Raw genomic sequence first — 26,431 nt, forward strand, 5'->3', positions numbered from 1 at the left:
GTGAAATAAAATATCAGTTTAAATGGTTAGTCAGAATTTATTGAGATTGGGTTTACTATTTTACTGTTCACAGTCCCCAAAAATTTAAAGACAGGAAACTCTTGATGAGCTCAAAGACAGCAGAACCTAATGTGTTCCTAACACTAAACACCAGTGTTTTAGCTTTTGTGACAGGTCTGTCATCCCAGTGGAGAAAGCAGTAAAATGTTCATTCTCTCAAAATGAATTTTTTTTCTAAATGGAAAGCATTTCAAATATCTTGTAGCTGTGCTAAGGCACATGAAGGACAGGGAGGTCATTCAAGGCAGCCAGCACAGCTTTACCAAGAGTAAGTCCTGCCTGACCAGCCTAGTGGCCTTCCACAATGGAGTAACTACATCAGTGGACAGCAATGGACAAGGGAGGAGCTATAGACCTCTCCTATCTGGACCTCTGCAAGGCCTTTGACATGGTACCCCACAACATCCTTTTCTCTAAACTGGAGAGAGGTGAATTTGATGAGGGGACTCTTTAATGGATGAGCAGGTTGAGGGAGGTGATTCTGCCCCTCTACTCTGCTCTCATGAGACCTGAGCTGGAGTTCTGAATCCAGCTGTGGGGTGCTCTGGACCTGTTGGAAGCAGTCCAAAGGAAGTCATGAAGATGATCAGAGGGCTGGAGCATCTCTCCTATGGGGAGAGGCTGAGTGAATTGGTGTTGTTCAGCCTGGAGAAGAGAAGGCTCCAAGGAGACCTTATTCTGACCTTGCAGTACTTAAAGGGGGCTTATAAGAAATATGGGCATAGACTTTTTATCAGGGCATGTTATGATAGGACAAGTGATCTTATAGCTTTGAACTAAAAAGGGGCAGATTCAGACAAATGTAAAAAAGAGGGTTGGTTTTTTTTAATGATGAGGGTAACCAAACCCTGGAACAAGCTGCCCCGAGAGGTGGTAGGTGCCCCATCTGGCATTCCTGTCAAAATTCAAGGCCACGTTGGACAGGAACGTTCATTGCAGGGGGGTTGGACTAAACAATCTTTAAGTGTCATTCCAACCCAAGCTCTTCTGTGACTCTATGATTCTATCATTCCATCATTCTGTGATCAGTAATTCTATGCTTTAAAAGAATATGTGAAACGTGGAAGCAATTTCCCTTGTTCAATTGTGTTTTAAATAATGACAGTGTCAACCAGAATTATAGAAGTCACCAAGATTTCAGATCCCACTGACTATCAAAAGGAGACCATTAGGTTCAAATGTCTTAAAATCTAATTATAACCTGAGAGAGGAAAAGCGACAAAGCATAAATTTGCCGATGTAGCGTGCGACCAAAAGTTATTATTGTGTACCTTTGCCCTTTATTAAATGCTGCAGTCTGACAGGTCTTTAATCTCCATCTCCCCATGATGCAGAGCTGAACAGCCCAGCCTCAGCACCCGGCTCGGAGAAGCAGAGCCCCATGGCCCAGCAGCACAGCCCCATGGCCCAGCAGAGTCCCCTGGCGCAGCAGAGCCCCGTCGCCCAGCACAGCCCCGTGGCACAGCCTCCGCCTCCGCAGCCCCTCCAGCCACAGGGACACGAGAACAGGTCTTGCATTTTCTCCCCCTTGCATGTTAGTCTGGAGTCAGGAAGACATTTTTTTATTATTTTTTAATCTCTGGTGTATCCTTTACCAGCCTGTTTCTCATGTGTAATTTATGCAGATACGTTAGCAAATTTATCTATAATAGAAATCAAATGGTAGGGGGACAGAAATTTTGTGACCAGCTGTATTAAATGTTGTTTATATAAAAAGCCACACACAGGCTGTGGGGTGGGATGATACAAGTTTCTGTGACCTCCAATCAACACTATTTAGTCTTTGTATTATTTTTTAGCATGTTAAACAAGGCTGATTACACTGACTGTCTTTATGCTAATCTTCAGTAACCAACACATATCATCAAAACCCTCTTCCCCAAATGATGCTAGCTACAGGATTGCAACTTTTCTCTTCTGAAAATATTTGAATTCACTTGTGACTCAGACACTACCCCCTCTAAATCTCCTTGCTTAACAGATGTAATACTTTCATTTGCCCAGAATTATTTTTTTTCAATTAGTCATGCAAGGAAAATTACTTTTATTGAGTACTTTCACCAAAAGTGATCATCTCCTAGAGGATGTATGTTTCTGACAAAATTCAATACGAAGTTTTCACAAAAGTCATCTTGTGCTATTGGAAGTCACTATTACATATCTGTTAAATTGGGAATTTTCAGATGGGAGCAGCAAACAATATTAATTAAAGTTCCAGAAAGAAATTCTGTAATAATTTTACTGAAAAGTGTAAGCTCTAATTGCTCATGTCATCATTTACACATTCAGCAAAAATTACAGTGCCTCCATCTGTGAATAAAAACATCATCTTCTGATATGCAGCTGTGGCCATATATTGGGAACCTGCCTAGAGATGACTCTTTTTTCAGAAAAAGGTCAACTCTTGCTAGTCCACACAGCATTATTTTTCACTAGATTTCATAAGCTAGATTACAGTTTGTTTGTATAGCCACATGCATTGTTTCTTTACCAAAACAAGATTTTAAAACTCCTAGGAATATTAACTAGGTTTTTTTATTTCCAATATTAAGGCTCAGTATCACAGTGAGCCTCACAGTAAGTTTGTCCTCTATCTTCTTTTTACAGAATTATGGTACTGAGTAAAGAAAGTAAGAGGCTTGCATGTATGCATGCAGGTCTTACTAATCATGGCATCAGTCTATTTTAACCTTCTCAGAAATGTCGAAGGGAAATAGTTCTGATGTTTTAGTGTCTGGTTAGACATTCAGATTATTAAAGCTATTGTGCAGGAAGATTAGCCATAATTTCACTGTACATTAATAAATTAATGAAATTTTGAAGCATATCAGACAATTTGAAACATTTGGATTCAGATTACCTTTTTATATATAAATCAACATTATCAAAACAATGCTGTCAAGTTTTCAGAATGTAATTTTTGTAATCAATAATTGCATTCCAAAATCTCTTTCAAAGTCTATATGTGTCTCTGTATCTGTATGTGTCCATGAACAGACATGGTCACTTGATTGACTGAAAACTTCCAGTCCATTATTCAAGCAGAATTTGAAATATCTATTTCCTGTACAGGAAATAAATATTTCCTTTGGCACCTAGGGAAGAGTGTAAGAACATCCACTCTGTGAACATTTTTGTTAAAATATAACCTAAACCACTATTACAGAATTACCTTGCTAAAAGTGTTCAGGACTTTCTTTGTGCCTCTTTAGCACACCACATGGCTGAGGTAGGGAAGTTTGCCATAAGGAATGTTCTTTACTTCACCCTGAAGTGCCATTATGTGCTGATTTCCATGTGCTAAGGGAAACTCCCATCTGAATAAGGTAAATAACTAGGCACTGTATCTCAGAAAGTCACATTATCTTTCAAATTTTAGGACCCATCTCCTTGTAACCATTTACCAGCTAAAGCAATATTTTACTTGTTATTAATTCCTCATAACCAAATTTTTTTTCTTTTCACCTTGTGTTACTTCTGTGCATAACTACTGACATGAATTTACTGACAGAGCTTTTAGCCAGATAGCATCGTAGGGAGTGTATAATTTAAAAAATACACAGAATAATAAGAGATGTTATATCTAAGAATACCTTTCATTAAAAAGGTAACAGCTAAGACAAAGAATATGTCCTTTTTTAACCTTAAGAAGCTCACAATAATACTTTATGTCGAAGAAAAGGGATATACATTGGACTGATATTACACTTATTCTATAGAAATATTAATTTTGGAAAAAAACACTTTATAAACAGTGAATCATTTTGTAGTGAAAAAAACACTTTATAAACAGTTAATTATTTTGTAGTGAGTATAATGGGTGTTTTCACATGCAGTTTCATCTTCAAAATAGGCAAAGTGGGAATCAAGATGCTTTTTCTGTTCCTGTCCCTTTGAGTCCAATGCTCATCTCACTGATACAAGCTGGAGAATTGCACAGTATGACCGGAGGGAAAATTGCTTATGCCCATGTTTCAAAAGCACTCGCTGTTTTCAGCTGCCTCGACTATTTACCCCTGAGAGTTTTGCTTCCCTGTGAAAATCTGTTCCGTGAGATTTCGCAGCCGGCTCTCACTCCTCACTATTGCATGCAATGCATATTCCTAATGGTCTGCTGCTCTCTGAAACTGAGCCATTGTGCCTTCCTCAGCTACAGGTCAGAAGTAAAAGCCAGGCAGGATGTGAAGCCCGACATCAGGCAGCCCCCGTTCACGGACTACAGGCAATCCTCCACGGACTACCGGCAGCCCCCGCTGGACTACCGGCACCCGCCGGTGATGGATTACCAGCAGCCGCCGCCGCTCGACTACAGGCAGCCCCCGCTGATGGACTACAGGCAGCACTCCCCCGACACCAGGCAGTACCCCCTGGCCGAGTACAGGCAGCCCCAGGTACAGGCAGGTGTTGGGAAGGATGAAAGTTTGACGAGTCTCACAGATATGTCTGCTTAGCAGAAAGATTTTTGAATGTAGAATCTGAAGAAGGAATAGAGATGGAAGCAAGTTTTGATGTAGAAGGAAAGAATCGCTGAGCCAGTCTTACAGGATAACCAAGAAGGCAAAGGGTGTGTTAGTTAGAAGGGGCTTTTATGGCTTAGAGCAAAGGATAAACCCACCTCAAACCAGAGATGTTTTTACCAAGCAGGAAGAGAGCACAGGCAAACAAGCCTGCCAATGTGGAGAGCAGAAAAAAGGTCTCAGAATTTTCCACTGCAAGAAAACTGAAAAACAACTTTAGCTTAAACTGTAATGTACTAACTTTTAGTGATTGGAGAATAGTAACATGAATATGGTAATTACAGTAGTTATGATTGGCTATGGATAATAGTTAAGGGAAAGATTGGTTCTACTGTATGAAGATGCTCAGCAAAGAAAAGTACATAATGCATTGTAACCCAAACTAAGGGTCTCCAGGCCTGCCTGCAGCTGGAGCTGACACTGTAGGCACAGGCTCTGTCACCCACAACTGCTGTAACATCTTGGATGTAAGAAACTGCATTGTGAAGAGCTGCCTGGATCCCTTATTCAGGCTCTTAGAGGCAGACACGCCCAGAGCACCCCCACCCACACAGAAGGCAGCAGGGTCTGTAGGGGCAGGTCATGGATGCTGGTAAGGAAGATGCCACTATGGAAGGAAAAGACACATGAAAGGGTTTTACTCTGAGTTACTACTTCTCTGTAAAGGAAATTACTTCCAAACCATTAATATTAATATATTAATGTGTGTGATCTTTAAATTAACATTACCTTTATAATTGGGTGACTGCAATGTTAAATAAATGCCATTTTTGAGGTACCAGAGTGTTGAAATAAAAATTCTAACATAAAAAGCCTTTTCATCAGCAGAGGAATTTTTTCATTCTTGGCATGTATTCATTCATCAAACAGGGGGTGTTCTTAGGTCAGACTGCATTTCTACAGCATTCCTGAAAACTAAGATTTTATCTAATTGGCATAAATAAATAAAGGAATTGAAATCCTGACTGATAAAATTAAATTTCTGTTGGTAATAGTCTGGATAAATAGAAACTAGCCCATGCAAGTAGTTTCTTTGACATCAAGCATGATCTGACAAATGCAAAGAGATGATAAGTTAGATGAAGAGTTATGGTACCTTGGACAAGACTCCTCTGATGACAGATATTCACTGACAGTTTTGAAGGTTGAGGATTTAGCTGAAAGTTCAGACTTTGAAAAAGACCTTCCTTTCTCCTTACATAAAGTCAGGAAAAACAGAGGTCAAAAAGTATTAAGCAGGAGACTGCAAACTTCTGGACACTATATGCTGGAACCATGTATAGGTTTGTATGTCCATATTTTTAAAACCAGACATGTAAACCATATCAAGAAAAATACTGAAATTCCTGAATGGTATCTAGAGATACCTATGAAAACATTGTGCAGTTCAGTATCTAAATAGCAAATCTCTATCCTCATGTGCATACCTTATAAGGTGCTTCTTAGCATCTACAGAGATGCTTGGGTTGGCTCTTTCCCAGCATCTCCAGTTTAATTCTCTAATCAGTAGACTGCCCAACCCAAGCTTTCTCTGCTCCCATGGATCTTGCACTCTTGGCTGACAATGCATCAGAAGCTACATCACAATTTCCCTCCCAGACCTCTCTATGGACCTTTGCTTATATCAAGTGGATCAATACATTCTTGAAGAGATCAATTTCAAAGTTTCCTTGAATGCATACCACAATGCCCATATAGTTAATTGTCTTTCATTTTGTGTTTGTCTATACAGGACTTTGATTATTTCACCGTTGATTTGGAAAAAGGAGCCAAAGGATTTGGGTTTAGTATTCGAGGAGGAAGGGAGTACAAAATGGATTTGTATGTATTGAGGTTAGCAGAAGATGGACCAGCAGTAAGAAATGGAAGGATGAGGGTGAGTAAAATATATTGTGACATTTTTTTTTCGACATTTATAGATATGTTTGGTGATGGGGTCAAAGGGAAAGCACTTTTTTCACCTCTGATCAGCTTTTAAAAAAAAAAGCCAAATACTCTTATAAAATAAGCTCATTCTGTAGGGCTTCAAGAAATTAGTTGATACATATAGTAAATCCCTGTCATTTCTTTGCAAATAAATTTATTACTTCTGACTGATAATACCTTTTACCATGTTATAAATTTTTGTCATTATTATTTTCACTCTTAAAAATCTCAAAGTTTGGTGTTTCTTAGATAATGATAACATAATTAACATTTGGGTGTCTAATCACAAAAGCAAAGTGACCACTATATGATATGTATTAGATAACTATGAAACCTAAGACCTCATCTGTGCTGTTTTACTAATTAAGCAAGTCACCCTTGTGTTGCTTGCTAAATTTGTTTATTGATCTTAATCTTGTTTGTAGGGATCATGATCTTAAAGAAAAGCAAACACACAGTCTATATAGGAAAAAAAACCTAATCAAAAATGGAGACATTTAATTTGTCCAGTTGTGATAAAGACAAGGTATAAACTCACCCAGGCCTGCTGATACTTTTAAAAAGGAGAAGGAAATAAAATAGGCAAGACTACCAAGAGTCAACATAAAAAGTTGTTTATGTATCTAATTAGTGCAGTCATGTTCAACCAATGTTTAATTTCAAAGACGGGAAATGAAAGTGTTCTGTACAGTGGTAAGAACAGATTTTACAAATGTCACGGTTGTTACACTTATTCTGTTTCACAGTCTAAACAATCTGATCAAACTTGATGTCTTACTGAAAGAGCACTGTCTTTCTGTGTATAGCTCAGGAGTTTTGCTGGGCTCCAAATGACTTGGTAGAATTGCAAAGCTCAGCTATTCCTCAGCTGTACCATGGAGTGCAAGCCCCTGGCACTGGCAGCCACAGCAAAAGCAGCCCCTGTGTCAGGAAAGCCAGTGGGGCAGTCAGGCAGGCAACTGCTAATTGGGATATACTCCCACTGCATTTTTTTTGTGCTGCAGCTGGAACTTTGACTTTAGAATATCTTCTCTGGTGTTCTTTATTTTAGTATTATCCTTGTCTGTTGTTCTTAATGAGAAGCCATATGCAAGATGTACATTAGTAGCTATAATGTGAATAAAGACAGAGAAAAAGCTGTGCTTTTAATAAGCTCTGGAATCACATGTTTGGAAACATATGGTTAAGAATAAAGAAAAAAATAAAATAACACCTTTGAAGAAGATTCATTTCAAATAATAATCTGTATTAGGTAGAAAATGAGCATTAAAATCTGTGCATGATTTAAACAAACTAGTACCAAGGAATGAAGTTAGATTATTCACTTTGTGAATAGCCAAGATATAGAAAGTATTTAACATTAATATGGGTTGGTTTTTGTTCAAGTGCATTAGGAAAAGTTCTATATGCTTTAATGAATACTGCTAATATAGGTTCTAAATCATCTTTGTTTAAAACTTTTTCACTGTAGTGGCCATTTTTTCATTGTATGGCCACAACATAGCCTAACATAATAAGTGTTATTCTGACCAGATAGCTGTAATTAGGGGTTTTTCTCCCTTTTAAAAGCATCATTCTTTGGAACCAGTTCTATCATGCATCCTTGTCACTGAGTGTTCTCTTTTATTCTGCTGCCTCACAGACATTTTAACCTGACAAATGGGTTTGGAATGTGAAAGATTCTTATATTCAGTGACCTGTGACTGATGGACAGAGAAGTTCAAGAAACAGCTTCAAGACAAAAATAGAAAAAATAGAAGCAAACAAAAAAAAAAAATGTTGAAAGAAATATGTTACATAGGAAGGTGGGCAAAGGAAGCAGAGTTCTGTACCCACATCTCCATTCCTAGGTTTACATCAGCTGTTAACAAAGCAGGTTCATTCACACTTCTTGGCTGGTTGTTGCATCTCTGTATCTCTCTGTTTGACAGGTGCATCTCCACAGCAGAGCATGCAAAAATCAGGGCAGTGCTTCTTGCTTTAGATACCATTGTTCTTAAAGACATGATTCTCTGATCCTAGGCTTTCAGCACTGAGGATACCAAACCATGCTTTTGTGAAGGATCTTACCAGAACACTTTCCAGCTAAGAGTCATTCTGATAAGCTACTTGTCTCCATTATTGTTTTGCTTGCTGTTTCCTCCTCCTCAAAGAGCCTTCTTTAATTTAACTAAAGCTTTACAGAGAAACATTGAAGCAGATAGCAAAAGGTGCAGGTTATGCTTTTAAAAAAATAAGAACACGGCACCCACTCTGTCAGTGACAGTCATATTGAGTTGAATCTGTCACCAGAGACAAGGGACATAACACAGACAATGTGGAGCACAGTCTCCACAGCCTTTGATGACTCAGACCCTTCTGGAAACAATTTTACAGGTCTATTTAGATAAGGCTCATGCTAAGTTATGTTTTATTCTTGCCTCATGCTGAGGACAATGATTGGCAGAGCTCTGCTTGCAGATCTCTATCCCTTCCTGTCTTAGAAGGAAGGGATAAGTTCCTTTCTGCTCTCAGGGGGATTGTTAAGCATGGTTGTAGTGTTTGCTAGACATGAGATAGGATCAACAGATCTCTTATTGCCTTGAATGGTATCTCCAGCAGCCAACATGTTTATTGAAACCAGTGTCAAACAAAGAGACTGTGGCTGAGACCTGCAAAGATACAGAATAACATTAAATTCTTGAAGAATGAGGGTGAAATGTGCTTTTTTATAGACAGTGTACATCTGTGTCATTTTGTCACTTTGTGAGCTACATCCCTTTTTTACATCTTCCACAAAAGCCATATATCTCATCTCTGACATCTCTAGTTTCATTGTCTTGTCAACTCATTTTTCTCAGTCCTCATGCACCATTTAGCCCTATCTCCAGCTTCCTCATATCTCCTTATGCTACATTATTTTTCTCATTTTATTGCATATTTTTCTTATATTTTGGCAGGACAGACATCTGAAATCCAGGCACAGCAGAATTCTGTATCTTTCAGGGTCTGCAGTTCTGCTTTGACTCTTCAGTCTTTTTTCCCATTTGTTGCATTTCTGTGGTTTGCATTCCTTTTTTTTTTTTTTTTTTTTTGTTTCAGTTGCACACAGCTGGAGATAAACCCAAGCAAAATGGACAGGAGGCTCCTATAGTGTCAATTATGAGCTTCTGTGTTTTGCATAAGAGTCTGTGTGGCCTTGCTTGGTTGTTCCAGCTTGCTGAGTGATCATTGCAGTGATGCTCACACCAGTAATTAATCTGTGCTGAGCTCAGGTTCATGGCATTCTGCAAACCAGCACAGTTTGTGTATTTAATAATTTCCCATAATAATAAAGTTCACACCAACCTTATTTTGATTATTCTGAACCTTCATCCACCCACCCCAAGAATTATTCCTAGCAGAAGGGGAGAGTTGAGTATCCAAGAGCCAGGGGTCAAAAAAGACAGGCAGAAAGAGGGAGTCTGTCTCTTATTTGGAAGGAAACAGAACTAAAGTTTCAAATCACGGAGGACATAAATATTAAATTTAAAACAGCTGTCAAAACCCATGCATGAGCATTTGGTATTTTGACATTTTCCTCTTTGTTTACAAAAGAGTTACAGAGCTCCTATCAAACTCATAACCTGCTATTAAAGCCCTCTCTTGAGCCATAAGAGAAGTCCCCTCTCTAAGTCCCCTTTGAAAAGTCTGGAGTCCTGGCTTCTGAGCAGTAGGGTGGCATATAAGAGTTGGCTATAGCTAACTTTGTCTCACAGAACAAATTTCTTACCTTTAAGACTCTTCAGGCTTCTCAAAGGAGCAGGTGGTATGTAGGCATCTGGGCTCTCTAAATGCTGTGCAACTGTGGAGTTTAACAAGGTAACATAAACCTGTCTCCCTGCAACATGACATTTCCAAGCATCTCAAGTCAGGGCACCCTGAAATCACTTAAATTGTTCAGGGTTCAGTGAATAGATAGTCAGAGATGAGTTAATTAGGATCCTACAGTGCTTGGAAAGTCTTTTACACCATGCAAATCAGAAGTCTCTCTCCTGTTTCATCATGATGTTTTTTTCATTTCACATTTCTTTATTTCTAGAAGTTGCACACATTTAGCTTGGTGTTCTTCTAGCCACTTAATCCCTGTATCCCATTTTTGCAGCCCTTGATTTTTAGGTTCTTAGTAGATCAGTCGTGTGTTTCCACAAAATAAGGAATCATTCCCTTTCTGAGGCTTGGATGTAATATAACTTCCATAGATACTTTTTATAAGTCCATATTAACATGTGCAAAATATTCTCATTCTTTTTTTAAATTATTTTTCAGTTGCTGTTGTCTTGCATCTCAGAGATGACAAAATCCTACAGAAATGCCTGGACTACCCCATACCATTTTGTTAAATTCCTACTGCACAACCAAATTTTGTACCAGAAACCACATGCAGTCCCTGTAGTTTCATACACAGGAACCTTCTAACATTTGTGATTCTGGTCTCCATACATTAATATTGTATTTCTTCAGTCCATCCAGAACAAAGTCTTTGCAGGGTTATCTCAGCTGTTTGTAGTCCTGTTGCTAAAGGAATATGGAAAATAGGAAAATATGAAAGGCACTGATCATCAACAGGACTGATTGTTTTTTGTCAGTGACAATCAAATCTAATCAAAGCTTAAAAGGAAGAATGAACAATTTTTTACTCTACATTAAGTGGAAATCCTTGAAATCACTTTGCCATGCAGACACCACAATCTGCACTGACTCCTCACTTGTGTAGAGCCTCTCTGAGATTTCTTGTTAATGGAGAGCAAAGCATCTATCTGGGATGCTCCATCAGTGATTGGCCCCACATTAAAGGATGATTTCCTACAGTCTGCAGTGGAAAACAACTAAGGCTGCAATCAGTAAGTACAGTTAGCCAGAAGGAGCTCAGCTCAGCTTGAGAGTGATTACAGCAAAAAGCATTAGAGAGAAACAGTTGTCACACAGTAAAGAGAGTGGGTGACAGATACAGACATTTCTTTATCCAGTCAAGAAGGCTGCAGCAAGGAAACAGGAAGAACGAAGGTATAGCTTGATCAGTCATGAGTTTTTACAAACGTTCAAGATAATCCCAGCATCCAAAAATGAATGAAGGATTTACCAATTTAATCTTTAATTTCTGTTATAGCATAGTTTGGAATCCTATTTTATATTGAAAAGAAAGAACAAGACTGACATACTGCTGTGTGACTCATGAAGATCCTCAGGTTCTCCAGGTGCTAAAAAGCAGTGAAGTCTTATGTTCAGAATATTGGAGGAAAGTGGATATTGCTGCTGGGAAGCCTTTTTGCAAGTTTACTCTAATCACAGCAAGCACAAAGACAGGAGGAGAAGTGCTAGGTCCTAGGAGCCTGAAAGGTCTTCTCCACATGGTGTGCTGGCACAGTAGGGACTCAGCTGCTGAACCCTTGACATGAGTGAGGGCTTGAGAAGGCTGTCAGAAACCCCACTGAAAATTTGGCATATATATAATACTAATATTTAGAATAATCCCACATATCAGAAGTACACCCCAGGAAAATACAGTGCTCCACCAGCAGCAGCTTGACTTAGGTTTTGTGCACACATCTGGAAGACAAATGCCCACAGAGTGATCCATGCCAGTTAAGCAGCCCATCTTTTCTACATAAGTAGCACTTACTCTTAAAACCTGCAGCACACCTGGCTTACTTTATGCAGTAATATAAATCTTACCTTCATAATAAGCATTCAGTGAATGTCAACACTGTCATTTCAATGGAACAAAAAGACAAAGATATTCTTAGGCCCATCCATTCATCCTGTGATTTGTGATCCATCTGAAGAGTACAGGAAGATGTTAGCTATGCTTTCCCACCAAACTGCATGTCCCTTTGGGGTAATCTAACTCACACTCCAATTCCCTACTACATACATCACTGTCCAACCTCACTTGTGGAGAGACATGGTGTGATTGATCTGAACTCAGAGAATTCAGCTGGGATACTCAAGCACATGAGCTGGATGCCAGCCTGTGGCAAGAGGAGCTCAGTGCTGGGTTAGGGTAATTGGCAGAACTCAAGGAAGAATATATTGACATGCAGACATAAAGCTGATCAAAATCCTACTGTCTGCACAACAAAGAAATGCAAACTGAGGCCCTCGGGGATCCTGAATATATTTTGACAGTATAAAAGTTTAATAAATCAAGAGTGAATTAACTGTAGGTGAACTATTATTCAGCATTTCTCCAAAAATCTGTGTGTGTTTTTAAGAATTTGTTTGCAGAAAGGTAAGGATAAGAATTATTCCTCTCACACACTTAATTAAAATCCTTCTTACAAAAATGTATCCAGTTTGGCATATTCAAAACATCCTTCTAACTCTATGCCTAGCAGCAAAATCGTTCAAGCCAGCTGTGAAAAAAAAAAAACAAGTTAATAATCGTGATAAAAATAGTTAAGTATTAAATTTTAAGACTAAAATACTTAGTTGGCAGGCAGGCATCTTATTTAAATCTGGGGTTTATGGAATATTTATGAAGGTTTTCAGGTCTAAAAAAATTAATTAACCCTAACTTAAAAATGAAGAATCAAGTGTTAGAAAACAAATGAGCACACCACATGATGCTGCCATAATGTGTCAATGGATTCCAAGTTTAAGTGCCTGCATAATTTGGAAAAAAAATATTTTTTTTGTTTGTAGTTACAATATAATAACCTTACTTCATCATTCTGCATATCATTCTTTATTCTGTTGATCTATATCATGTACTGAACCTGACCAGTCTATTTCACCTGGCATCAAAAGGGAGCTGTTCTTTACCCCTGACCAGCCCCACTGGCCTCCTCCAAGCCATTTCTCAATGTATCACATTCATTTGGAGGTGAAAGCACCAGAACAATTTGCAGTTTTCAGGATATTGGTGCTCAGTGATGGCTTCTCCTTTATTCCCCACTTTCCCTCTAACAGCTGGTATTCTGTTTGGGTTTTTGGCTGTGCTGACATTTTCAGCTTAGTGAGCTAAGCACAAGGACAGCAGGATCTGTGTTTTCAGGGGTGATGGCTGATTCACAGGGTGGAGTATGTCATTTTCCACATGCACTATACTTGGTGCTTAGCACTCAGAACCACTGGATTTCACGGGCTGCTTTAGCACACAGGATTGGGCCATCTTTTTTTAGAGGTTTTAAGTTTAGATGTAAGAATACTGCATGGTAATGTGCTGTCTGCAAATCCTATCACCTCTTCCCCTCACCATTTGCAAGTATGCTGAGCAGAATAATCACTGTGGTAAAGTCTTTTGATTGTGAAAATTGACCACTTATTTAAAGCATTTTTTTCCTAGAATTTAATCTCCTGCTTAGAAGAACCTATTCTTTTTCATCCCACAGCAGAGCCTCTATTGAAGACTTTACTATTAAAAGCTTTCTGAAAATGTCAGTATACTAACCAGATCACATTAATCTATATAGTCATTGAGAGCTCCAGTGACCTGCAATAGATCTGTGAGGAATGGCTTCCCCCTACAATAGCCACACTGACCCTTTCCCACTATATCATCATTATCCACGTGCCAGCTAAGCCTCACCATCCTTATTGCTTCCTTCCATCTGCTCAATTGAACATGAGACTCGCTTGGTTACTTTCCAAGATCGTTCTTAAAGACTGGTGTCACACCTGCCACTTCCCATTCCTTTGAAATTCAGCAATTTACTGATTTAGGCAGTAGATTATATCCTATAGCTACTAGTAGAACAGCTTCATATCCAAATTCCTTTAGAACTGAGGATAAAAGTCATCTGCTTCTGGTGGTGTCTCACTATCTGTTTCATCAGTCTGTTATAAAATCCTTGCCACGGACCCTGCTGTTGGAGCCAGTTCCTCACTCAACCCTGCAGTGAGCAGACCCTCTGCAGGAGTTTTGCTGCCCTCCTCTTCAGTGAAAATTGATGAAAAGAATTAATCTGTTTTCTGCAGTCTTTTCTACCTTGTGCCCAAACTATCTTTTGAGATCTGACAGACTCCATGCCTATGTTATGCTTGAAAATATCTTCTTAGATCTTACATTTCAGCATTTTGCCTCCTCAAAATCTTTTTGTGGCTTCATCTTTATCTTGTTGGAGTTTCTGTTCTTTTCGCCTTTGCTGTGTGGATGCAACTTTGGATGAGGAATCTCCATTCTCAGGTTTCTCTGTAGGATCTATAAAATCAGCTTGTCAGACCTTGAAGTTGCTTTGCTTTTGCCTGATAAGATCTGCCTGAGACCATCAAGAAGATACCAGAAAATTTTATTCTTCCTTTTCATAGTCTCTATTGCTTCCCATCCCTGATTGTAATGGTGAAGTAGATTTTATTAATATTACATTATGCTACAATGAGTTATCATACCTCTGTTTTTAAAAAGTAATAGAGTATCACATACAGTAGGGCAATGCATTTTCCTTCTATCTTTGACAACTTTATTTCACATATACATGGATTATTTTGCAGCAATGTTGTGAAAGGCATCAAGTGTACTGTAGTACCAGAAATCCTCTTTGCTGTCTTTTCACCCCTCATGACTGAAAACTCCATTTTTCCCTCTTGCACTCCCCACTCTTAGCAAACAATCAGGCATGCACATTGTTCTCTTTCCAAGCTCTCTTTCCCAAATAGCACTATTGTTTCTCTCTCTCAGGAAAAGGTGAAAAAGTAAAAAGAAAAAAGCTAGAGCTGCTGCTGAGGAATGGTGGGAAGGCCTTTTCTTGTTCTGCACCATGTCCTATGGCCCCTCTTTCCCCCTTCTTTTGGGCAGGAGCCAAGACCATCCCTCAGTGGGAACAAAGGGCCCAGCATTTCCAGGGTGCCAGGCCCTTTGTTTAAGCCCCAGCTGCTCAAATATCTGGTTGGCCACAGAAAAAAAAAGACTTTTTCACTCCAAACTTTTACATGGTTGGTTCAGAAGTAGCATCGGACATGTCATTGTAATTCCCCCAAAGAGAATACCATGTCTTCTGCTGAGACATCCAAGCTCACATACCTAAAATGCACTGGAGGGAGTCCAAGGTTACCAAAACCCCACAGCTTTGCTCAGGCTGAGTATTACACCTGGGGTTTCCCTTCTCTGCTCTGAGATTTGCTCAGCACATATCCAGCCTGTGCCTAACTCCACGCAATGATACCTGAGCTTGGCAGTACTTGGAAATTCCCCAAAATAGATACTCTGGAATTGCCTTTTGATCTCCAAGTACCGACAATTTTTCAGCCTTTTGGACCAATTGACAATAACAACCTCAACAAACAACATGTAAAAGTGTTTCAGTTATAAAAATAGAATGCCCATATCAAAATAATTAAACGTGATTTGTCTCTTTCCCGAGGTTTAATTATGAAATGCATTAATACAATCACAGATAGCAATGCCCTCCACACAAATCATTTGAGGCTGCTTTTATCATTAGATTTACCATGGACTGAAAATGTGCATACACAATTAATTTAATTTCATGCAGCTGGGAACCATACACCTGCTTAGAGACTGTTCCTTACGCACCAACGGAGGCAAGCGTACACAAGGCTCTCATCTGTAGTTTGAAAGAACACTCAAGCAAGGAAAAACCTCTTTGCTACATTAAAGCTGTATGTGTTTCCCTTCTGGTTCACCCTGTTTCTGAAACTCTGTTTGTGTGTGTGGTTGGCTTTTTTTAACAAGACCAGTAATAATTGCTTTAAAATATGGACAGAGCCAAACAAAGGCTCTGCAGATAAACCCACATGTACTCAAGCCATTTTATTCTAATGATTTGGAGAAGCTTTACAATTTTCTTTCTAATTACCCTATCAATAGTGATGTTACTTAAACATTCCATAGGAATATTATCTTCTCATTATTGCCAGAAAACATGTTGCCCAATTTTATAGTTCAGTTGTTCTTACACATGGATGGAGCATCTGAATTAACTTGAACTGAAACAGATTTTGTAAAGAAACATTTTCCATGCACACAAACTACTTTCATAATTGCATTTAAATAATTAATATTCAAATTTCAAAGCATTTAGAGGGTGAAGCATTCAGTGTTTACTTTGTGCTTGCACATTGTAGGAATATAATAGAGGAGCATTCTGCTTACCAAGTGGCATTGGGTTAGGAGGAGAACCAGTGGGTTTGGGTAGGTATTCATCCCAAACAGCATGGAAACTCAGCAAGGGTCATACTCTTCAGGAAGAAAGAAACACAACACAAAAGCAATGTGAATAAAATTTCCAGATTCATTGCTGCAAAGAACATGTTTCTCCAGAATAAATACAGCTTGGGGAGCAGCCAGGCAAGATTCCCAGGCTGTCTTGCCAGCACACGTCACCCTTCAGCTGCTGAGAACATCTGGAGGACACAGAGGTAGATCACTCCTGCTTTGTAGTCTTTGCTGAAGACCACCAGGAAGGTTAAAAAGCAGAGTTGATGCCACCCTGGGGAGTGTCCCACATGCAGGGCTTGCCTGTTGGGACTGGGAAAGGGTACGTGTGCCTGTTTCACATGTTTAAAGAAACATCAGGAACTGGAAAAAAGAGGTCTACTGCCTCATGAGAATGTGGAGATGGCTGAAATATTCAGTGTTTTCTTTGTATCAGTCTCCACTGAGATGTTCACAAAAACGTCAATAAATTAGTATAAATCAGAATAAGGAGAAAACTGCTTAAAGCATACTTAGATCCAAGTTTGCAGAACTTGCTGATGTTCAGGTATACTCAATTGCTAAGGTAAGTAAATTTATAGACTGTTAGTAATTATGTCTAAGAATTCATGGAGGACAAAAAGTTAGACTAGAGAAAGCAAAACATATACCCTATTGTTAAAGCCTAATAAAAAAAAAAATCCTTTAATTTCTGTGCTCAGAAATAATCTGTGACAAGTTACCAAAAAGTTGAGAAAGTTCACTCATATGTGAATTGTGGAAAGAAATTCTTGTCATACCAGTCTAATTTTCCTTTCTTATGTCTGATTTTCATTCTTATTCCTATGTGGAAAAAAGGGGAGGAGAATGTACAATCTTCCTTTCACCTTTCAACACCACCTTCTATGAAATTCACATAAAAAGGTTGAGGCCCTAGGTGGAATCTCTTTTAACGTGGTTACTGACAGTAATTCCTCTCAAAGGTTGCTCTGAATGATTTCCTCCTTAATAGTAATTACAAATGTAGTTCTGAGGTGTCTGGGATGAAACCAACTCAGTTCAATATTCCATTAATAATTGGAGACCTAATGATAAATAATAAAATAAAATTTGCTGATGCCAGTATGTCACTATTCATAGGGAGTTTAAAAAGACTTTGAGAAACAGACTGTTTGAAAATAAAAATTTTGTACTAAAGTAGTCAATCTGATAAAAGTCACAGAGGTGCACAGTGCTCAGTTTAGGACAGAGAAATCAGATGCACAATGATAAATGTGAGATAACTGCTCAGAATCCAAAGTGACCATGGGTTGCAAATCTGATGTGTTACAAAAAGGCAAAGAATTTGTTCTGTGGAGATTATTAGTAAATGTGGAAAGAGTGTTTTCATTTTGATCTGTTCTACTTACCCTCCCACGTTCATAATATCTGCAGTTTGGGCACTGTGAACAGACATGGAAGGATCCAGAAGAGAAGTGTAGAGAAATGCTGTGTGCTTTAAACTGCAGGAATCATCTTTTGATCCTAAAGAGAGAATTGAGGATCCTGTGTAACAGACACTGATTTTATGTTTCCAATTACCTCTGGCCTCACCTTGGTGTATCTTCAATACGTGGTTGTATCTAAGATCCTCTTTAAAAATCACTGGGTTTAGAAAAGCCAGAAATAGCTCCCACAAATCTAAGAATTTCTTCCAGAATAGAAAGTTGAGGGAGAAAGCATATTTGAATGCCTTGACAAAGAGAGTCCATACAGCAGGGTTTTTGTCCCATATCAGCCATAAGAAAATCTGCATCATGGAGGGAAAGGAAGGGAAGGTTACCAAGGTTTAACTGCAGGAAAAAACCAAGAATTGTTCCTTACTGACACAGGGGGAACCACTCTTCAGCCCAGGTTTTCTCTTTTGTATGAATTTCCAGCTATGAGTGCAAAGTCTAATTGAAGCTTTTCTCGAGGTAAGAGTGTTGACAACTTTTCTCTCCCTTGTTGTTTTCTCATCTAATCAGAGCTGGGCTTGTGCTGCAAAGGCAGTATAATTCAGCTGTACATCAGTCAGCCACAAGACACAAAAGCAAGGAACACAATTAACCCACTGCTCCTGCAACTATCCATTATAGCTCTGGTCTCACCCTTTCTGATGTACATTTTAGAGCACCTAATTTTTGCCATCTTGTTTCTCTCCCCTCCTTCAGTCACATAACCAAGGTGCTAGCCTTTTTTTTTTTTAAGCTTTCTCAAGTTATTTGCACATAATATTTTAGAAGAAAAGGAAATATCAAATCAACTGCAATATTTTATAATGAAAGAAAATACCAAATGAGCCACGTGCTGCCTACAGAGAGAAAAATTGTGAATTCACAGAAATACAGAAAAGGTTACATTAATGCAAGATAGTTCCTGCATAGTGTCCAGTGAAAACAGAAGGAAGGCAAACAGCAAGGGAAAAATGTGACATTAACTTAACCTTTTTACATATTAAACTGTATTAAAGTCTTTCTGTCTGTCTGCTCTGGAGTGCAGAGGATTTTATTTGAAGGACTGTACATTCTCAAGCAGCTTTCAGTACTAATTTTAAAAGCTATTCATCAAGGAGTGTTAAAAACACCTCTTTCATTTGATCTAATCTGGCACTTCTCTCAAGACATGCTAACAAGAACATTTTAAATACCTTCTGCAAAATATGGTCTACCCAGGCAATGTTCCACAAAAAAAAAAAAAAAAAAAAAGGAACTGTCCTCAAGCATTCTGAAAATCTGACTTTACTTTTACAGGATTTCTATGGGGTTTAATTGTTTCATGAGATTTAGAAACAGGTTTTCCCAAAATCCTTGAATTTTGTCTATATTTGGCCTGACTCATATCCTTGTGGGGATTCTACAAATCCATCTTCTGTCTGTGTTACAGGAGTGGTAACACAGGTTTTCTCTTTTTGCTCCAAGTGTGGGAACCAACAGCATTCTCCAAAAGTCTGGGGGATGCAGAGAGCCCTGTATGGCCAGACTGGGGGAGATCTCACCATGAATGATCCAGAGAGCTCCTGTGTTGTGTGTCAGTGTGGCCTGAAGGCTGCCAGAAATATTTTAAATTTTGCACTGCATGGTACAATCAAATGATTTTTATTTTTTTTTAGAGAGAAAATCAGCTGAGGAAGAAATTTGCACTGAAAAAATAATCCTGCACAAAATAATTCTGATTTTCCCCCCCCCACTGTTAATACTGCAGCATTTACAAAGTGTAATAGCAAAGCTCAAAGGTTTTATTTGGATCAATGGCTTTTCAGTTACACAAAGCATCAGCATAGATTGCATACAGGATCCTGGGATGATGCAGCTCCTATTGACAAAGTATTAATTCTATGAATTCCTATTGAGAAACACTGTCATAGTACTTCTATTAGCATTCTTTCTGTCTCTGAGCAAAAGTAAGGACTAGGTAACTTCTTGACATCCTTTCCAGTTTTCTTCGATGCTAGGAGTTGCATTGACATTTCATATTGGGCACATTTATTTAGTAAATATTATATTTCAAACTCAGGAAAGGAGAACCTCTGAAGGATTACACTTTGAGCTGACAGAAGTACAATTGCAGGAAAGAAAAACATACAAAATAGAAGATATTTCAATGTCCAAGGCCAGCTAAGAGCTGGTTTTGCTAAGACAGTCTTGTAAGAGGGTGACTTCTTGTCACCTTGAAGTCTGTATCACCTCTTGCCTAGGATGTGTAGGCATTGTTGTTTTAGTGTGGTGTAAACACTGTGAGGAAGCTGGAGGTGCACAGTGAGGCAGGTAAGATCCTGCTGAGCAAATGTGTTCCTCTGGCACTGACAAATGAGTGTGCTGACCCACTCACCACTCACCACTCACCTGGAACCCTTGGCTGCCATCACCTGGACCTGCATCTCTACCAGCCCCAGGAGACCATCCCTCTTCCTGGGTATCACTAAGGCTGCCCTTCCAAGGGGGCTGGGAGGCTTCTGCAAGACACAGATTCCAAAGGTGTGGTGCTGCTAACAGGAGGCTGACGTGTCACCTCTGTGTGTTGCTGCTTCCAGGCTCTCACCAAGGGGTATCCCAGCACAGCAGGCTGGGCAGTGCTGCTCCCCACACTGCTCTCAGCTGTGCTGACCAGGCACAGCAGAAAGCAACTGCTCCTCTCCTGAAGGAGAAGGCTTCCAGCATGGGAAGCCAGCCAAAACCAAAACAGGCAGGCTGGAGGCAAAGCCAAGCAAGTTGGGGTAGATGGGATGTGCAGACATCAATGCCACATTTAACTGCTGTAGAAATAGAGCAGAAAAATAATGAAGCCAGCTCTAAGTGGAAATCTGGCCAGGAGATGAGTGGCAGAAATCCATGATCGGAACCCTGGAGTCAGCTGCTCTAACTAGGCAGTTCAGCCACAGGCTGTGCTTACTCCCAGCACTAAGCTCTGTGGTAAACAGTTCAAAGCATGCTCTTTGAACTCCAGCAAACCTGCTTGTCCTGTGCCATAGCACTAACCTTTCTTTGTTTAATAGCGTGCTGCATAGCCACTCTTAATTTGGTGTGAAACTTTACTACCGAGGTTTGGAAATTCAAATGGTGGAAGTTTCTATTTGTGCTTTGAAACTCTCTTTTCCCTGTGAAAACAGCGAGTGCAGCAAAGTTCCTCTCAGGCTCTCCCAACACTGCGTGTTACAGAGTAGCAGGGATAATGTTCCAGTGATTCCACCACGTCAAGCAATTCAACAGAGCCTCTTAAGTGCAGAAGATGTGAGCAAGTTACAAAGGCATTACACTGATTCCAGCAGAAGACAAGCAGCATTTGATATACCACATTCAGAATCCACTTTGGAGGTTATTTGATCTGCCAGTAATATTCCTCAGATAGACAGGAACAAATTTACCTTGATGTGTCTGTCTGTCATTCAAGTAACCTGTGATCCATTGAATATGTCTCTTCCTGAAACACTCATTTTACTGCAATTCTGTCTGACTCAATGTTCTTCTTACCTGACAGGTAGGAGATCAAATAATTGAAATCAATGGAGAAAGCACAAGGGACATGACACATGCCAGAGCAATAGAGCTAATCAAGTCTGGTGGCAGGAGAGTGCGACTGTTGTTGAAACGTGGAACAGGCCAGGTCCCAGAATATGGTGGGTTTTCATCTTTACATTTTTATATGTGCATGACTCTATATAAATTAACTATAATGCTTTTGAATTAAGTAGCAGTTGCAGATATTTTATATTGTAATTTCCTGGAGCACATTAAGTATTGCCTTAAGTGCTTACCTGTGTAGGATTGGACTTACTCACACGTGTGTACGTCTCTGTCATCTGCTGCCCTCCCAACTCAGGCAGTGGCTCCTAAGGTGTGCATTGGGGGCAGCACTACAAACCTCCTAGGGGACATCTCTGAGCGTGCTGGGAGTTGCTGATTTGCCCATAAACTCTCCTTTTCTTCCTTTATTGGAATTTCTTCCTTATTGGTACTTCTCTGCACATTTTGAGTCCCAGCAGATGATCTTGTTGCCATGCAATTGAGTGGCTCAGGTTGGAACTCTAAGCATTGTCAAGAATGTACTCCTTTCTTTCACCCATTGTATTCTCTCTGCCAAAATGCACGGATGATCAATTAGAAATCAGTTATGAATTTAAAACATGAGATTTTTCTCATTGTGGTGAGAAAACAGGATCCATTCTTCTTATATTTTGTTTCAGAGGGGTTCCTCGTACTTTTTAAATATTTCAAAAAGTATGAGTCATTTAGACAATATAGAAACCTTATTTCATAACTGAAATGACAAAAATTAAAAAGAATTTATCCAAAGGTAATTTCAGGTATAAAGAGGTTTTTTTAAAAAAACTGAATTCAGGGCTTACTGTATAGTATGATGTAACAATTTCATATATTTACACAAGTTCTATGATGTGCACCCCTGGGCCTTAAATCTCTTAGGAAAAGGGCTACTTTTTAATGAAAAGTCCTTAACTTCTTTATGCTATGAGGTCCAGAACTCTATTAAACTTTTTAATTTTTACTTTTGAAGTTCCAGAATGCTTTCCCATTAGAATCAGAAATTACAGTCACATAAAAATTCAAATACTTTGGCTTAACTATAGGTTCAGGTGAGCCTTTGTTGCCAACATAAATTCAATACCTCTGTTAAAGTCAGCTGCACTGAAAGTCAATTCTTTCCCAGCTGTCAATACATCTGGTAATTGCACTATTTTCTTCTCTAAACAAGAGCTAATTCTGTGGCTAAACCAATACTCAGGACAGTGTATGCTGCATTTTTTACAACTTTCAAGAGCTTCTGAAGAAAGGCAGAAAAGATGGGCCACAGCCCACCTATCTGGTAATAAAGTTAGTGATTTATACTTTTGGTGAGTAGAAAAAGCCAAAATGGCTTTCACGGTCTCTGATAAAATCACACTAAGACATTTAATATCAATTTTAACTAGTGTGCAATCCTTTCAGAGAGACCTCTAACAGAAATTCAGGTCACCTCCAAAACCTGTTTATGGGAGAGGTGCATCATTTTTAATGAAAGAACAAACAAATGGCCAGGACTGATGCAGTGGCAGTAATCCTTCTCTGCAGAACCATATCTCAGCACTCCTCTGCTTCCTCAGAAAACAATTCCATCTAAGGTGGGCCCAGGAGGCTACAATGAGCAAAGAATCAGTTCAGTTCAGACCCATTCCAAATCTGAATTTCTTAAGGTCCCAGTTCCAAATGGCACTTAAATCCAAAATAAATTTTTGTTATTTATATAATCTTATAAAATCGTACATTATTCCAGTAAAAAAAAAAAAAAAAAACAAACACACAAATACAAAAAAACTTCATTGTAAGTATCATTGATTTAGGAAAACAAATCTTCTAAAATGTGCACAGGTCTTCCATAGAAGAGAATGAGTAGAAAATGCATGTAAACAACTAGAAATTAAGACACAGCTTTTAGTGCTAAGAGAAAGCAACAAGGTTCAGAGTGTTGTTTAAAGCCAAACTTGCCATTTGGGAAGGCATTTGGAATACTTAGCATTAGTTGTTTAAAAATGAAGATTGCTGAGAAATAAAACTTGCTACAAAGAAAATTCATCAAAGAAATGCTTTTTAGTCAGACCATTTTCCAAACTCTATCTCCAGCTTTACACAGGAGGAGAACTAAGTAGCTGAGCTTGAAAGGCCCTTTTTCCTACTGCACTGAAAAAGGAGTAAAAGTGTTCAGGAGTTACTTCATAGTGTACAAACAGCCTGCAGAAAGCATCACAGCAAAGGATAACATCTGCACATCTGCACATCTGCAGCTCCTAATCTGTGTTTCTGCAGGCAGAGAAGTGTTGGAACTGTATCCAGTCTGGGGGGGGAATGGAGGCAAAATAAGAAGATGCCTGTTGAAATTAACTGAGATAAATAAAGTCCTCCCTAGGTCTTTCCCCAAAGGTGTGAGAAGTAGTCTAAGAACAAACAGAAGGTGAACCTAAATTCCAACAGCAACCTGCCTAGGAAGTTAAAAACAATAATTGACAAACAGAACCAATTAAAATGGGAGACCACATCTCAAGCAGGCCAGATCTCAAGATTAAGTCATCATGATACAAAGAACATCTGTCAGAAACCCCCAGAAACATCTTTTCCAAATGTAAAACTGAATGCAGAGAAGATTGTGACAGAAGCCTTGAGGACAAAGTGGTCCTGAGGACAGCAGACAGTCAATATTTAGTAACTCCGTCTTCCTTCAACCAGAATTTCACAGCTGAGATGTAACAAGACTAATTGGAGCTCTTTTTACTGAAATAATCAGGGGTTTTTTAAGCAATTACATGTCAGAAATATTTCTTATACTCATCAGGGTCCAGCTGTGGAGAGCATCAGTGGGAAATCAGACTTAGATGAGTATAAAAACACAAGGCTGGAGGACAGAGCTGGTATTGGGACTGCAATGGTTGTGTGCAGCAGAAGCCTGCTGCAAAAATATAAATATAACAATAGCACAAGTGTACCAGGGTCCTCTCCTGGGTATTCTCTCTCAGTCCCTGACAGGCAAAATGGTCAGGGACTTCCTAAGCCAGGTTTAGTAATGCTGTACTAAAGACCTTTCCAACAGCAGCAGCACTCTGATTCACAGCACCAAAAAGGAGAAAACTTATCTAGAGCTACCTGAACCAGCCAGCCAAGACTGTCACATTATTGCCTTCAATTTCTTGATTTTCCTTGTGTTTGAAACTCCAGGGCAATGTTTCTGTTAGTACAAAATATGGTGGTATGTACTTAAGTGCAAGAAATGTCAGTGTTTGAAGGATTATGTGATTGACATCTGTAAAAGCAGTGTTAAGAAAAATTCATCAATAATAAGAAAGTGATTTGTGAAAGAAAAGAATGTGTACTGAAAAGAAGAAAGCACTTAGTGAAGGAACAAAGAGTGAGCTGCTGAGAGGGTGTAAATTTCCTGAATGAGTTATGTCAGTTTATACTGCCTGGAAATCTGTCCATTTCCAGTCTTGGAAAATTCTGGCTGAGCTGAAGCACTCTTCAAACCTAGGGTAAGAAATAAAATGTGCTGTGAATGCATCATTTACCTCCATTCCAGCTGCTGATTTTGCTTGAAAACAAATGCCAGAGATCCCAGCCCATTTCAGAGGCAGAAATCCCCTTGTAGCAGGCACAGAATGTGAGGGAGCTCAGATATGATTAATGCTCCAAAACTACAGCTGATTTCACAGCAGGGTGCAACAAATGAAGTGTTGAAAACAGGTGTTTTGTCACCCAGCATCTCAGAACATGTTTGCTGAGGGAAAGGATAGCCAGAGGAACCTGCTTCCATGGGAGGTGAATTATCACAGCTCATCCAAACCCGAAGAGCATCAGCATCGTGTTTCATAGGAATCAGTCTGCCAGCTGAGTGCTCCAGAGAACTAAATCATAGCAAGAAATCATATTAATGTGCAAGAAAGACTAGAAGTACAGCTGGGAATCCTGATCCCAAAAAGCACTTAATGCCTGGGAAGTCTGGCTGCAGAGAGTGTGAGGTTTCATTCACATCACAGGACACGAAACCCAGAGTCATCCCTGCAGAGCTGAGCACTTCTCCCACCAGCATTAAAAACAATCTGAATGAAGTGATGGATCAAGAGATCTCTTGGAGTGGCTGCCTAATTTCCCATGTGTGCACCTACCTAAGGGGTCACTAACTTCAGCAGGAGCTGCGGGGTGTGCAGCAGCTCTCAAAATCTGCCTGGTCACACTGTGAGAGCCTCATTACAGATGCTTATGTATTTCAGGCCTTAGCCACAGCTGTAGAAACCCCCTGAGAAGGACTTGTATTTTGTATAGCCAAACACTGGGACAAAGTGTCATCCTCCAAGGCAAAATTCAGGGAAACTGTTCACAAAATCCCAAAATGGTAACATGCAAGAGGAAGTAAAGCTGACAAATCAGTGTCTCTATCCAGCCGTGAGTTCTGCAAGAAGAAAGTTACATCTAATCATTGATCAGCCCCAGGAAATTCAGTTTTTGTGGGAGCACCCAGTCCTTCCTGTAGATGTCTTTGGGGGAAGTTCCCTAGGAAAGCCTGTGGTGTTTCACTCTCAGTCCCAGCAGTCCTGGCAGCTTGTTTATTCTAGCTCCTGCCCTTTCCTGACTGGAGATTTTATTACTCACAGTACATTAAAATATGTAAGTTCCTAGAAGTTCCTGAAAGCAATGAGTCTTATGATCAAATGTAAAGGTGGAGAAGGCTGAGGCAGGTTAGCACCTGGAGGTGGATTCCACCCCTCCAGCAAGCCCCTACCCCAGTTGCTTTCTGTCTGGTAGTGCTAAGGGAGCAA

General features: G+C 39.4%; 1 protein-coding gene across 2 annotated transcripts in view; it reads left to right on the forward strand.

The window, feature by feature from the left end:
• MAGI2 (membrane associated guanylate kinase, WW and PDZ domain containing 2) overlaps positions 1-26,431 on the forward strand; it is a 699,256-nt gene that overhangs the window by 654,949 nt on the left and 17,876 nt on the right. For both annotated transcript variants that reach the window (XM_030238194.2, XM_030238195.2), the window contains 4 exons: positions 1,395-1,569; positions 4,211-4,451; positions 6,310-6,453; positions 21,613-21,751. In XM_030238194.2, the coding sequence (XP_030094054.1) occupies positions 1,395-1,569; positions 4,211-4,451; positions 6,310-6,453; positions 21,613-21,751 (699 nt within the window). The remainder of the gene's footprint in view (positions 1-1,394; positions 1,570-4,210; positions 4,452-6,309; positions 6,454-21,612; positions 21,752-26,431) is intronic.

Source organism: Serinus canaria, chromosome 1A (genome assembly GCF_022539315.1).
Source record: "Serinus canaria isolate serCan28SL12 chromosome 1A, serCan2020, whole genome shotgun sequence".
NCBI classification, from domain to species: domain Eukaryota; kingdom Metazoa; phylum Chordata; class Aves; order Passeriformes; family Fringillidae; genus Serinus; species Serinus canaria.